General features: G+C 44.7%; 1 protein-coding gene and 1 long non-coding RNA gene across 3 annotated transcripts in view; both read right to left on the minus strand.

The window, feature by feature from the left end:
- LOC142775007 (uncharacterized) overlaps positions 1 to 11,320 on the minus strand; it is a 63,997-nt gene extending 52,677 nt beyond the window's left edge. The window contains exon 1 of one of the 2 annotated variants that reach the window (XR_012886631.1): positions 10,703 to 11,320. This is a non-coding gene — a long non-coding RNA (uncharacterized LOC142775007). The remainder of the gene's footprint in view (positions 1 to 10,702) is intronic. The other variant, XR_012886630.1, reaches the window with a different exon arrangement.
- On the minus strand, positions 6,227 to 10,689 carry LOC119176616 (mitochondrial ribonuclease P catalytic subunit). Its single transcript, XM_075876258.1, has one exon. The coding sequence runs from the start codon at positions 7,511 to 7,513 to the stop codon at positions 6,311 to 6,313; it is 1,203 nt and encodes a 400-aa protein (XP_075732373.1). The 5' UTR covers positions 7,514 to 10,689; the 3' UTR covers positions 6,227 to 6,310.
- Positions 11,321 to 15,306: the final 3,986 nt, after the last annotated feature.

Raw genomic sequence — 15,306 nt, forward strand, 5'->3', positions numbered from 1 at the left:
AAGAGTCAATGGAGAATACCTTAGTAACCTGCGCTTCGCCGATGACATTGCATTGCTGAGTAACTCGGGGGACGAATTGCAACTCATGATTACGGAGCTAGACAAGGAGAGCAAAAAGGTGGGTCTTAAAATTAATCTGCAGAAAACGAAAGTAATGTACAACAACCTCGGCAAGGAGCAGCGCTTCGAGATAGGTAATAGTGCACTTGAAGTTGTAAAAGACTATGTCTACTTAGGGCAGGTAATAACCGCAGAGCCGAACCACGAGATTGAAGTAACTAGAAGAATAAGAATGGGGTGGAGCACATTTGGCAAGCACTCTCAAATTATGACAGGTAGTTTGCCACTATCCCTCAAGAGAAAGGTATATAACAGCTGTATCTTGCCGGTACTTAGCTACGGAGCAGAAACCTGGAGACTTACAAAGAGGGTTCAGCTTAAATTGAGGACGACGCAGCGAGCAATGGAAAGAAATATGGTAGGTGTAACCTTAAGAGACAAGAAGAGAGCAGAGTGGATTAGGGAACAAACGGGGGTTAAGGATATCATAGCTGAAATCAAGAAGAAGAAATGGACATGGGCAGGGCATGTAGCGCGTAGACAGGATAACCGCTGGTCATTAAGGGTAACTGACTGGATTCCCAGAGAAGGGAAGCGGGTTAGGGGGAGACAGAAGGTTAGGTGGGCAGATGAGATTAAGAAGTTTGCGGGTATAAATTGGCAGCAGCAAGCACAGGACCGGGTTAACTGGCGGAACATGGGAGAGGCCTTTGTCCTGCAGTGGACGTAGTCAGGCTGATGATGATGATGATGAGAGAACCCTAGGTGGTCGAAATTTTTGCGGTTCTCTATTATGACATCTCTTAAATTCATATGTAAATTTTGGGGGCATGAAACCCTACAGTTGTCACGATTAATAATGAATTGTTATGTTTACGTGAATGTTATGTTATATTGCTTTTCATTGCCGAAAGACATAACTAACTTTCTGTTTTCATGTTTTAGAGTCTGCAACTTTAAAAATTGCCATCTTGCAGTCACTAAATTTCTAACTTCTTTTTTTGAGTGCAACAAACCTTGTCAAATTTGGTGCAGCGTGCCTGAGAATGTAACGTTCTACTCTACTGTTTGGCTACTATCTAACTTGAATGAGAACTGCCAATGAGAAGTTTTGCATTAAAAGTGTGGTTCAATAGGCTTCATTGAAAATTTTGTTTAATCACTGAATGTTCTAATGGCCTGTCTGGGGAACATCTTATCGAAATAATCTTTCAAATCGATTTATTAGTAGACCTGTAAAGAAAAATTTAACTGTCATGCTGCAAGCTTTACTGCCAGAGCCCTTTGTTTCTACCATTGTCCCTGAGCGGTGTACCTTCCTTATGTCCTCTAAAGTGCAGGAGGAGAGGAAGCACGTGTTTTTCTGACATGATGAAGCTTTTTTAAATGTGTAGCACTCTGCGGCCCGTGTTGTCATCTATACTCTGGCTCGTGCTGCTTGGCCATGCAGTGGTCGCCCCGTCACGGTGGTCTAGTGGCTAAGGTACTCGGCTGCTGACCTGCCGGTCGCGGGATCAAATCCCGGCTGTGGCGGCTGCATTTCCAATGGAGGCGGAAATGTTGTAGGCCCGTGTGCTCAGATTTGGGTGCACGTTAAAGAACCCCAGGTGGTCGAAATTTCCGGAGCCCTCCACTACGGCGTCTCTCATAATCATATGGTGGTTTTGGGACGTTAAACCCCACGAATCAATCAATCAATCAATCAGCCATGCAGTGGTCAATACAGGCCTAAAACAAAGTAATAATGCTGTAACAATGCTGGAAAGTAATGCAAAATAAACTAACAAAGGCTAAAATAATAACACATCAGAAATAACGAAGAAATAATTCCAATAATATACATAAAATTTCAAAAAATGTTTCTAAAACACTCGATTCATACCTGCGCTGCAAAAGAAAGGGCACCACCATCTCGACAAATGTACGATTACTTAGGTGGTGGCAAACCCCAAAGGGATCGCTGGGTTGGTTGTGCTGCGCACTCCCTCAGAGTTCACGTTAATGGAGCTTCATTGAGCGCAGGATTTAGAACTACATCAAGACCTACACAAGAACGGCACTAGTGCAGAATTTTTTTGTTCTCTCTAGGAGTGTGTGAATAGATGAGTTTTGAATCAAATAATACGTAATTAAATAATTTGATTGGACTTTCTGAGACCTAGTATTCGAGGTTTCGGATAATTCGAGAGAATGAATATCTAAAACATGAAAAAGGGCAATGGTGCAACTTGGTTAGAGGGAGGGGGGATGACTCACAACGAATGCTATTGTCGTTACAGCTAGGCCTTTTGTTGAAAATTTCACCAATTTTCTGCTTCAAAAGTGAATGCATGCTTATTTGTAGCAAATCTGTCATTTCTGCACATCACGGCTTCAGAAAAAGAAGGCCAGGGAACAGACTGGCGAACTGCTAATGTTAAAAAATAACCAGCTCACTGAGCTGATATCTTATAGTCAAAAAATTCAAGAATTCTACAATGAGCCCCTGCTTTCAAGAAAAGATGATCCTTTGAATAATGGGAAGACAGACAGAGGTGCACTTTTTCCATGTAACCCTACTGAGGTGCACTTTATCCCTGCTACTGAGGAGCCTCCCAGTGAGCGCATGTTTTCAACTGCAAGAAACACGGCAAAAAACCCTGAAGCCCGGTTATGTGGAACAATGTGTTTCTCCATGACAATTTGCAGTCTTTCAGTAGCAGTCACTGCGTTATGTGCTCGACAGCATTAGCAGCTTTCATTTCTTTGTTCTCTTTATTCTAAATTCAATGAAATCTTCGGTATTTGGTATTCGATTCAATATTTCTGGACACTATTCAGCACTAATCGATTCAAATTTGACTCAAGATTAATTTTTACGATTCGCACACCCATACTTCTCTCTGTCTATTTTGCTTCTCTGCACTCTTACAGTGGCAGAATTGTGCACCATGCATTGGATGAAGGACCAAACTGACGTATACGATCAATAAATATTGAAGTGGCGAATGGGTGCCAGTGCGTTGAAATCAATGCGAGTATACGTGAGCCAACATAAGGCTAGTAATGCTTTAGTTGTGCATACAGGACCATAGGTCGGACAAAAAAAAAACATGGATCTCCGGCTCGTATGTATAGCTCACCTAGACTCTCCAGAATGTTCCTCAACTAAACTCACTTGGACTTAGACTCGCAAATTTTTTTTCAGCCGCAAGCTTGCTACAGCTCAAACTCGCCACAAGATTTATCACCCAGACTTATGGCCCAAACAGGATAGCTAGGTGGGCTAGTTGGAATCTCTTGATCAAGTATAACTTTGAGCACCATAAACGACATGGGACCAGCAGAAAAAGAGCGTGCACACTACAAGCGCTTTCTTTAATGGTCCTGTGTTGTTTATTTGCGCTGGAGCTCTGCGACACTTGTTCGTCTGTATTCTGCAGCATTGGAATCAGTGTAGTGCTGAATACCGAGATGAACGCAAAAAGAATGATCAAAATCGGTACATGCTAACAGAAGTTATTACTTATTAGCTTCCGCTGATGTCAAAGGCTATTTCCAATCACCGCTCGCCTCTTACACAGATGCATCGGACAACTTGCCTTGTTATGGTGGCTAAGACAGAGAGACTTTAATGGATGGATGAATGGATGCTATCAGCGTCCCCTTTATAACGGGGTGGTGACATCTGTGTGATGACATGTGTTAGGCTCTCAAGAAAAAGAAATGGGAAGAAAACTTTCTTTTTATATTGGCTTAATGACTTATTTGCTTTGATTAAATCAATCTTTTTATAACAAAGAAAAATATAAATTTATATGTCATCTCAATGCCTCTTCAGGTAGGATGACCTCATTTTCCCACTATTTCTGTACTTTATTTCTACTTTTCTTCCACCAATATTCTAACCGTCTCTTACTTGCTTCTATCGCGGACGTGTTCAGCTTTCTATGTTTGTCCCTGAAAGCGAAAGCCTCGTGTAGGCTTGTACCCACACTTATTCATGGCTGGATATTGCCGCATTCAATCAGAACATGTTCCATCGTTTCGTTAGCTTCCGCATAGCATGTACATTATTATTATTCTTTATTGAATCTTGCTTTATGACTACGTGTTCTAAGGCAACCCTACCACGCTTCGAACAGTAAAGCGCTTCTTCTAGAATTATTATAAAACTTCTCCCACCTTATTTTCTTCTTTCCCTTTCGGTAGTTACCGATAGCCGGCTTCTTTTTCATCACGGTCATTCAATGAATCCTCTCCGCCTCTCTGACTTTTCCCCATTTGCTCCTTGTTGCCATATTGTTACGGGGAATAAAGTATACACTGGTGAGCAAATGTGTACTGGCGAATATACTGGCGAACTAATGCGTACGATGCTGCTGCAGTCCGAGCACGTTCCCGTTCAGCACTTCGTCGTCGTCATCCTCAGGCATCTACTTAGCCCGTGACATTACCCGCCGGCGGTAGAAGCACCGTCCCGGTGCGATCAATTCTCGAGGCGTGAGAAGTATGGTTTAAGCCGTGAGACGTGCACTATATCGGTCGGGACTGAAGCTGGTACTGACGTGGTATGGAGTGGAGCTATCTCATAGGTCACGCTGGTGACCTTGCGTATGACGCGGTAGGGGCCAACGTAACGGGACACTAGTTTTTCGCTGAGACCAACACGACGTGATGGTAACCACTGCAAGACGAGTGACCCCGGAGAGTACTGTACGTCGCCGTGCCGGCGATCGTAAGCACTCTTTTGGTTAAGCTGCGAGGCATATAAACGATCCCGGGCGCCCACACTTGTGTCCATTGTGCAGCGCACCTAGCATCGTTTTGCAATTGTTTTCAAACTTAAAAACAAATCTTTTTGTATCTGACGAAAAGCAAACAGGGCCTTTTATCATTTTAGCGCACAATAGTATGTCCTATCTGGGACTGTTTGAATATTTCGCGCTACTTGTCGCATCGAACCAATCAAAATGCAAGGCTTATGTCATTACTCCCAAGGGGAAGAGTCACTTTTGATCACAAAAATAGCCACCACGAGTTGCTCTAGTCTGAACAAAGTGTGGTTCCTTTGTACAAATAACATTATAACAGCTTTGTTTTTCACATTGCCACTTGCTCAATAATATAGGTGATTTCCACATTTCAAGAAGAAGCATTGAAAACAACACGCTTGATTTGTGTCGCAGAATCATGGTACGTTATGAGCCTGTGTGAGTCGACTCAAATCGGAAACATAAAATAATCTATGGCGGTACTTCTGATCCCCGGTGGTACGACGGTTTGAAACATAAAAATACTGCGCGGTGGGATTTGTGTCAAAGTTCCCCATTAAATTACAAGGCTTTCATGTTATACGCATACCGTAGATATGCTGGTAGACTATTGGCACAGCTTGAACAAAAAAAAAGAATATTGGCGTAATGAACAGCTTGCATAGCTACGGTAGTTGGCGGCTCTTGCATGCCGAAGTTTCCGATACTTACCTTGCACTTCTTTTTTGAAACTATTGTTTCGTGGGGTCTTCTAAGAGACACGTGAAGTTTTGTAAAAAATTATCCCATCTCCCACTAAAGAGAACTGTGAGTAGCATGCGGTGCAGCCCATGGGTCGACATAAAGTTCCGTTCATCACGGGCACCTTGTTTGATGTTAACACGACCTTGCAAGTGGAGCACACCATGAATTCACTGTAGTTTCTGTTGTTGTTACTCGTCTCGAACTCTTGTTGGAGCACGCAACACAAGTTAATCGCTACTAGGGTGGCTAGAAGGTATTTTAGTGACGGGTGCACTGGCGGAAAAAGTGTTGGAGCAGACCCAATGATACTTTCAGTAGAAGAAAAAAGAAAAACTCTACATTTTTTCAATATCTGAAAAAAAAGGAGACTCGATATGGTGTATCAGTTGTGTGCTTGTTAGGCCGGCGTTGTGCATGGAGTCAAGCAATGTCTGATATGCTTGCAGTAATCTGTTGAAGCCAGTTATACCCAAGTAACTAGCCCAACAATTAATATTGATACGTGTATGGAACTGTCGCACCGACACAGCTGAATTGGCACCCAAATGAAGAAGACGACAATGTGGTTGTAGTGGGTTGGACTCTCAAGCTTCTCCCGTTGGCCTGCTTGACTGTGCGCTCGCTAAGCTGTTAGCAAGACCAGCTCTCGGTGAATAAATCTTTCCCGTAACATCTTTTGGTGGAGGTGCTGGGTACAACACGAATGGGTCGTCGTGCGACGTGTCATTGGCCAGGTATCGGAGGCAGTGCTTCTAAACTCTATCCATAACTTCAGCAGGCCACTGGAGCATGTGCTTGTGTCCCACTAGCAGCACGATTCGTTTCTCATTAACGGCGTAGTGGTGCACTGCCTTCAGCAACTGCTGAGCTCTGTCCCTCTGGTTGGCGTTGCCCTTGGCGAGTGCAACGTTGAGTCCATCCAAGACCACATTGTAGGCAGGAGCGCGCTCCAAGAAGTCCTGGAACTTGGCCAGCTCTCTGGGGTTGCTGCCCAGGTAGGGGTCGTCACCCACCAGGCACCGTTCCATGACTCCTCGACGCAGCTCCTCCCACTCTGTGTCGCTGAGACCGTGCATCTCGAGCTGGCGGTTGCACCGGTTGCAGAGGCCGGCCCTCGAAATTTTGGCAGGTCCACTGCTCCAACCGGGCTGAGCCGTATCCTTGTAGAAGCTGGACACGTTCAGTGCTAGCGATGTGGGAAGTGGACCATGGCTAACAGTGGCTAAGTACGCCAAGAGATGGTCGACGAGTTGACGTCCCTCGTCGAGATAGTCGCCGCTCTGTGCCAACGTGCGAGCAGCTTCAAGGCAAGCCTTCATTGTGGAAGGGAAGACGCGAAGGGGTTGTTGCGAGCGCCGCAGACGCTCAAGACAGTCCCATGCTGCAGAGAAGTCGTGGTGCTGAAAGCATGCGACTGCCGCTGCATTGATTGGTTCGGGAGCTGCCTCGGGCTCGTCGAGGAATTCCATGGCTCTTTTCCACAGAGGCGTTTGGCAGAGGGACTTCACTACCAGATTTCGTGTTTGACTGTCCAGCAAGCCACCGCTTGACTCGAGGATTCTGCGCAAACAGGCGTCCGCTCGCTGCTCGGTCGAGCAGAACGCCAGGTAGTGGCCGAGCATCGTGCGCGTCACACCGCTGGCGACGCCTTCCGCATACTCAAGCAGCGAGTGAGCCATCTCGTGCTCTCTCCTCGAGGCCAGGCAACTCATGAGCTGGCCGCGGAACGGAGGCCGCATGTCCGGGTTGTGCTGCCGCTCGAAACGCTCCCAGTCGCTCGGAGAGAGCTGCCGACCGGCTGCGTACTCGACGACTTTCGCGTAAAGTTCGTCGGCTCTTTGGGCGACGCCGTTCTGGGATGCCGCCGTCGGCAGCGGGCTACTCCCCTTTTTATCTACTCTACGGACGTCATCCCTTACTGCCCTTCGACACACTGCTTTCATCAGACCACCCATCCTCCACCTCGTACGCTCAGGATGCAATCACCCGTGCCCTCACGGCACGTGCGGTAGGGCGTGCTCGGTTATCGTCGTCGCAGACAGCACAGAAGTCTCTTTATGACCGTCGACATAGAGATGCCGTTTTTTCTGCGGGATCTCTTGTTCTCCTGTGGCTTCCATCTCGACGTGTTGGCCTCTGCGAGAAACTACTATCGCGATACGCTGGGCCCTACCGAGTCATGCGTCAAGTCACACCTGTGACCTACGAGATTGCCGCTACCACAAACTCATCAGCTCCTGCTCCCAGAACGGAAGTGGTCCACGTTTCTCGTCTCAAGCCCTACAACGCCGACGCGCTCATTTAACAGGCACCGAGACGGTGCCTTACGGGCCGGGGTGATGATACGTGTATGGAACTGTCGCACCGACACAGCTGAATTGGCACCCAAATGAAGAAGACGACGACAACGTGGTTGTAGTGGGTTGGACTCTCAAGCTTCTCCCGTTGGCCTGCTTGACTGTGCGCTCGCTAAGCCGTTAGCAAGACCAGCTCTCGGTGAATAAATCTTTTCCGTAACAATATTTTTGAGGTAGAGTCTTCTCCATACATGTGCTCCATTAGATGCATGCGGCGAAATTGGCATGCAATATATCCGATTGGAGCAATATATGGAAGCACAAGATCCTAGTTTTGCTCTCGCTCGTACGACAACTCAGCATTGTGTTAATAATGTTATTGTGAATAATTAAAATGTAGTGGCTCCCAATTTGGTGTCAAATAATTAGCTGACGACAAAGGGGAACTCCTGTGGACTTTCATTCATACCGAGATAATGCTGTTTTCTAATAGTTTTTACAGTCGTGAAAAAGCTAGGGTGGTTCATTTTGCCCAGGCACTGGTCAATTTTATTTATGCAAAAAACGATGAGTCGGAACAGAAACCGAAACAGAGAATGACTCTGTCGTCCATGGTGGGTAACCAATGACGTCATCGGATACCGTCGCCGATGACGTCACGAGATCTGCTACACACCACCACGGCTGGCCAGGGTGTAAACATAACTCAGGTGCCTCGATCTTCTGATGCACGAAAAGCAAGTTGGCAATGGAGCTGACAAAATTGAACTGCGCTCGCGTTGTCATCACCTCGTACAAGAAAGCGTGCACTGCATCCATTTGCTGGGAAAGGCGGGGTTTTCGAAAAAAAGAGTAGGCCCTGACGTCATATACACAGGGTGGCCCGCGTTTACAAGTGTGATTCCAAAATCAGCTGCAAATTGTAAAATTTGTTTTCTAAAAAACTAAATGACTTATGATTGTATAATTTGGCACGTATCACTACAGTACCAATGCGAACACATGTTCAAAGTTTTATTGAAATTGGTGAATATTGAAAAAACGCCGGAGTTCCTCTTTAACGTGTATTTCATTTACGAAAGAATACTGTGTGTATTTATTTGCGTGTCGTTGAGATGTTGGACGTTGGGACGTAAAACGATGTTGGGATATGTGCAGATCAGATGGGTGCCAGCAGGTAACGACATCAACTTGAGAAGTTTTCAAACTGCGCCAAGTGATGAGCAGTTCTTTCGCTTTAATGCATGTGGTCTCTATCACTATAGTGCCTAAAATATGCTATCACCGCTGACTACATAAAATTGTAGATGGATGCTTGAGAATTAATGCACAATAATGCCAAGGAAAGTATAGGGGATGTTAGTTGTACTAGTGAATGTGAAGAAAGAAAAGTGGACAAAAAAATTAATTGCCGCCACCAGAGACCGAACCTGCGACCCTCAAAGAACAAGTTCGATGCTCTACCTCTACCACTGAGCTACCGTGGCGGTCATCCCTTCGTTCACTTTATAGGTGTACGTGGCAATGTCAGTGAGCTTGCTAGTAGCCATATTTTGATGGGGAGTGTGGAACACTTTTTCTGCATGTTGGCGTCACGCAGCAAGCGATCTTGTTATGAGCTGGCAGCTTTCTTTTCATTCACATTTACTACAAGTAACATCACCTCTAGTCCTCAAGTTTTACTCTAGTTCAACCGGTTTCAGTAAACAATTTGCTAGAGCAGCAGTGAAACAGGATGCTGCGGCGGGCATATGGGAGCGCACTCAACGCTACTAGAATGGCTCGAATGGTCGGTGAATATGAAACCACGGAGAGCCGTCAGGAGAAGGAGGAATGAAGAGCAAGCAAGGAAGAAAGATGTGATGTGCACGCGGGTTTTGTTTTATTTGTATTTTACATTTAGTTGTGTTCTATTGCCAGTGGAGAAATTGGCTCTATGCGATTCGACTTTGCCAATTGGGCAGATTCCACGTATTATGGAAGTCGTTAGGTGGAAGGAAGGTGACTGAGATGTAATTTTTATATAGAGCGAAACGTTTTGAAATAATGCTTCAGGTATGTACAAAGGTTGTACGCACAGAGGAATGTTGAGCAGTCTCATATGTTTTATATTTTAGTCCCATATGTATCATTTGTTTACAGTTGCCTAATGATGAGCGCTAATGTGTAGCGCTTGTGCTTGTGAGGATGGTAGCCATGTATAGCACTAAGTAGACCAACTTCTCTTTTATGGCACCTAAGTATACAATTGACATTAACCCAGCGTGATGCCTGTATCATAGGATTATATATGTGGTGTGCATAACATTTTTTTTTTTCGTTTTTTGTCGTAGACAGAAGTGGCAATAACATTTTTTTTGTTTTCCTGTCTTAGAGTACTAAATATGTACACATTTACATTCACATTTACGTAAACACGCATACATTTATATTGCTTAAGTACAACGCAAGATAACAAGATGTAGCATGATACAATTTATTTACACTAGACTTAACTATCAAAAATATTACATTAGTTAACCTCTGCATATCAATCAAATAACTTTTACATATGTTTAGTGTCATTTCAAAACATTTGGCTTCACAAAAGTGTTAACCTCTGCATATCAATCAAATCACTTCTACATATATGTTTAGCGTCCTTTCAAAACATTTGGCTTCACCTCCGAGAACGGGGTGATGGCCCTATCCACACAACAACTGAAATGGTCGTGAGGTAATCGCCTGATCACATTCAACGACATTATACAATATTACAGACTAAACAGACATAAATACCAACTACCACACAACAAATTGGACAAAAAACAGGCCGTAACTCTGAGATTAATAAAAACAAATACGCACCCTAGCCCGGTGATCCTACGCCTGTGTTATCCTCACCTATACCCGACGGGCGCATGTAAAGCGTGCGGAGAAAGGGCCACACTGTAGCACATGCTTTGGGAATGTGCTAAAAAAAGCTAACGTCACTGCCACCACTCCCTTCGCGACGCATGTTAGGCAGGGACGAAATCTGAGGCCAATTTCTGCTGCCACCACCACGCGAGGGCAGGGGCCGGCCTTCGCCGCGGCTGCGGTCACTGCTGCCGATCAGCGGCATCAGTTGCGCTGCCGCTGGGAGGCGGCACTCACAAGCGACAAGCTGGCCGACCAGCTTTGGGTCGTCTGGCAAGCTGAAGATGCCGCCCGGGTGTAAGGACTTCGAGCGGTCACCTGAGGCACCGCCTTCCTAATCAATGGAGAGTGGGAAGAGGCAGGGGTTAATATCCTCTTTGCCTACCTCACCCGGTAAAACTGCCGGACATTAAATAAAGTCTATTCATTCATTCATTCACAAGAAATATTACACCACAATCACTTTCCCTCCACATGCTTTGCATGACATCGAATCTCGTAGTACGTGGGATCTGCGAATTATTTTCTGATCACGGTGGTGCAAAGGATGTTATTTGGAAGATTTGCGGTCATGCCCAAACAATCAGAGCATGACATTGTCAAGCCTAGTCTATAATTGCCAAGACACAGTCTGCTTCCTCTTTCGGTCCTCGTCCGCCTTTCATAGAATGTCTGATGCTCAGGGGCATGGCTTGCATGAACATGAGACAAATGTGTAAATACAGTACAATGAGAGCAGCACGTGTCGGTGCGTTAAACAATAGGTGCGATGCCAATGCCATTTGTAATCTAAACCTTAAAGTATACTACTAAGATGCATTAGGGGCCTTTGAGATTCGCAGGCGCAATCTCAGAGGCTACGACACAGGTTTATTCTGACCCAGTGTAAAAAAAGATTTTTTTTTCTACACCGGTGATTGTGATGAATTGGTGGCACTGCGCGCATGACCGCACTCGGTTTCCATCGCTTGCTCATCGCGTCTTCCGTGGGCAGCACCTGTTGGTAGCTGAGTGGTAGCGTTACGTTTGTATCAAATGCCACTGGGGAAAAATCAGTTCTTAACAACCGTACTCCGATAAATGGCAGGCCTATCGTAATTGGGCACTACCAAGAAAAAATTCGTGTTGCTCCAAAATTCGTATGATTCGAAAGCATATCACCGAGGTTTTACTGTAGTTCCTGTAGCTGTAAAATGAGCCATTTGATCACTCTATTTCTTGCGTGAAGAATGGAATATTTGTGCCTGCTGGTTTAACTCTTCTGACTGTGCAGCATCTTTATTGCGTGCACTCAGAATATTGCCGTGTTTAAAATGCGAAGCATTTCTGAGCAAACTGCAGGCACTTTGAGTGTTTCTATCTAACTAGCTGCCTACCTCTTCGTGCTCTCATGTTCAGCTCCTTAACTTAGGATAGACCAAAATTACCATGGGAGGGTACAAGGGTTAGACGAATATGTGTGACGGATCATGAAAATAACATAAAAATCCCGTCGCCTACGTCGTCAAACCTTTTGATGCAACATGCATGATATACCCGTGTACCACGGGCCGCTGTATGTGCCACAGGTAATTGACAGCTCATATCTACCTAGGAATGACAACAGACGTAGGTATCTTAAATGCGAGAGCATTAAGAAAAAATTCGGCAGATCCCACGTACCTTGGAAATCGATGTCATGCGAAGCATGCGGGGGGAAGGTGACCATGCTGTTATTTTTTATCGAGCAAGACGGTATGAAATCAAGCGAAATATATGTATAGTCCGACAAATCTTTAACTATCGTGCACGAATAGCTGTTTTTCCTATGTATCATTTTTATATGACTGACTTAAGTTCCGAAAACGATGTGGGCATGCGCATGCTCACAAGTACATCACACAAGCATATGATAGTAACAAAAAGAAGCCGTGTCAGTCCTACTAGACAAACACAAGTTAATAACTGCCTGAGTGTCGTCAAGGGTTCTGCCCTCAATAACCACTCAGGTACAAACTGCTGAACTTTCTGCAGTTCAATAAACTTGGCTATACTCTCTAGAGAATATACTTGTGGGGGCTGTGCGCTTGTATCATAATAATACCATGCCATATGAGCCCACCGTAGACAATGAAGGCCATTTAGCAAGATCAAGTCAAACGCGATCCCCCTTTATTATCTATTGGCAGAAATCTCATATCATAAAGATTTAGAGGTAAATCCTTCTTCACCGTCCTTCGAAGTATGTCACAGAAATATACGCCTTCCAAGCAATGTAGGGAAACATGGTCTGTTGTTTTTGATTTTCTTCATATAAGACAATCATCCCCCAAGATAAGAAAAAAAAAAAAAACACGGTCGGCTTGAAATGTCTTGACAGATAATGTCCTCATGTGAAGCTTAAACAACAACAAAAAAGGACGTCATAGCAGGAGCCATGCACTTGCAGTCTCTTACCCACTTAAGCACATTTTGCCCTCGACTACCAGTACATAGCTTGGTAGAGAGGTTCAGATAGAACAGCATCACACATCTTTGTACTACTTTTTATGAGTCACCGAGAATGGATATTCATTAGAAAATCTAACAGATAAAAACACAGCCACGCTTCTACTTGGAAACACAGTGAGAATAACTTTCTCTACTTGGAAATGGAGTGAAAATAACGTTCATGCTTTACAAACACACGCGTCTTGTGTACAAGCTGCACAATACAACATGTAATATTGCAGTAATATTTCGTGATACAAGCACAGATTGCCATTGGGCATCAGAACGTGTGATTATCATAGGACTTTGCGGTTTAAAGCAGACCACCCATTACAGAAGGCACACACGTAATTGCATGTATTCCCTTAAGACACAATGGGTGCACAGCAAGTTCGAAAAAAGCTCACGCTCTCATGGTTTAAAGCATATGCTACCCAATACACAGAATGCAGCCATATGCGAAAGCTTCACTGACATAAGCCACTTTCAACTTTATCAATTCAACTGTAGTAATCTGCAATTTAAACTTCTAGAGTAACAACATGCAATAAAAAAGTATGCTCAAAGTGATTGAAGTAGGCACTATATATTATGACAGGATATTGTTATAGTGCTCAATTTAACTCAAGTTTTAACCCAAAAGAGTTCTATGCTGGGGTCCACGAAGGCTTCAGTGGCGTATTTACGTCATGGAAACGGCGTTGAAAAAATACGCACATTCAGATTGCAAAGACAAAGTTCCCTCAATGGGAATCGCATCCATGATCTTTCAGTCCGCGACAAAAGAGACGGGGCACGTTACCCACTGAGCCACGGCCACATACATTACGAATGTACTTTTTATATCTATCACTGTCCTTTCACAGTGCTCTTGGTTATGTGAATCAATTCATGATGACAGTGAAATTCTTGATTACTTCTTGAAGTGCGTCTTTTCTATGCGTCCTTCCCATTTGGCATGTTTCCAACAGGAGAAGTGCAATTTTTTCGATGCATTGACACAATGCCAGATGGTGACATTACCCCTTAGAGCATTCACCTATACCAAAAATATCTGTGCATTACCTAGCACTGTAACTTCGCGTTCTCCACTCGCCCAGCAATAAATGGCGGCTGGCCTATAGTGTATACACGACGCGTGTTGCATTTTCATCAACTTGGCTAGTGGCGTTCAGTACTCTACCGCTCTAGGGGCTTTATACTTGCATGCTGTGTGTCGGCAATGGTAGCCCAAGTGTGGGGTCCACCGAGTGACTGCTCTCCTGGCTGTCAAATCGCTTTCTCCGATTTCGCTCTCACTGTTAATTCCAACAGCTACCACAAGCATGTATGATCACAATGGTTTGTTTAATCATTGATCTTCACCCAAATGAATATGTATCACTAAGCATCAACGTGGCAGCGCTCACTTTAAACGGTGCTATAGCTGTCAAACATCAAGAGACATTGTGCAAGCAAGCACTATGTCTGCAAAATCAACTATGTCTGTAAATACAAGTTTCACTTTCGTGTTCTACAGATTTTTATGACTGAGGGATCAAACAAGTTTTTTTTGTTCCACTTTATTTCACACAAAATAGAAAAAAAACTGTACTCTGACACTGGCACACAAGCCTCGCTTTCATGGAAGAATGGAGGAATTCTTGCGAATGTTCTACTGGCACTGTGCATTTGTCAAGCAACATCCCAAACTCAAATGCACATTTCAGCTCTGTTGACTCCTGGACTTGTCACCTTGCCCAGAAGCGGCAGGTCTTGGCTGGACTCATGCGTGTACCTGGATGGCAGCCAAATGCTCTGCGGAAGGGCTCGTAGTTCTTCAGTGGAACATTGACTAGTTGTGCAGGGCCGTGGCACCGTGCTGCAGCGAACTGTATGAAGAACATCTGCTCCATCGTGATGTTCTCTGCATGTTTAAGCCGATACTCATGGCTCTGTGCTGCTTCTTTGCGCAGACGGCTTGAGTAGACACTGTGCGCGGGTGCTAATGCTGCCATGTGATTCAAAACAACACCTTGTGTTGAAGGCTCAGTGATGGCACTTTGCGAGTCGACACACTTGAGAAGCGGCTCCAACTTTCGCAA

Source organism: Rhipicephalus microplus, chromosome X (assembly GCF_043290135.1).
Source record: "Rhipicephalus microplus isolate Deutch F79 chromosome X, USDA_Rmic, whole genome shotgun sequence".
Taxonomy (NCBI): Eukaryota; Metazoa; Arthropoda; class Arachnida; order Ixodida; family Ixodidae; genus Rhipicephalus; species Rhipicephalus microplus.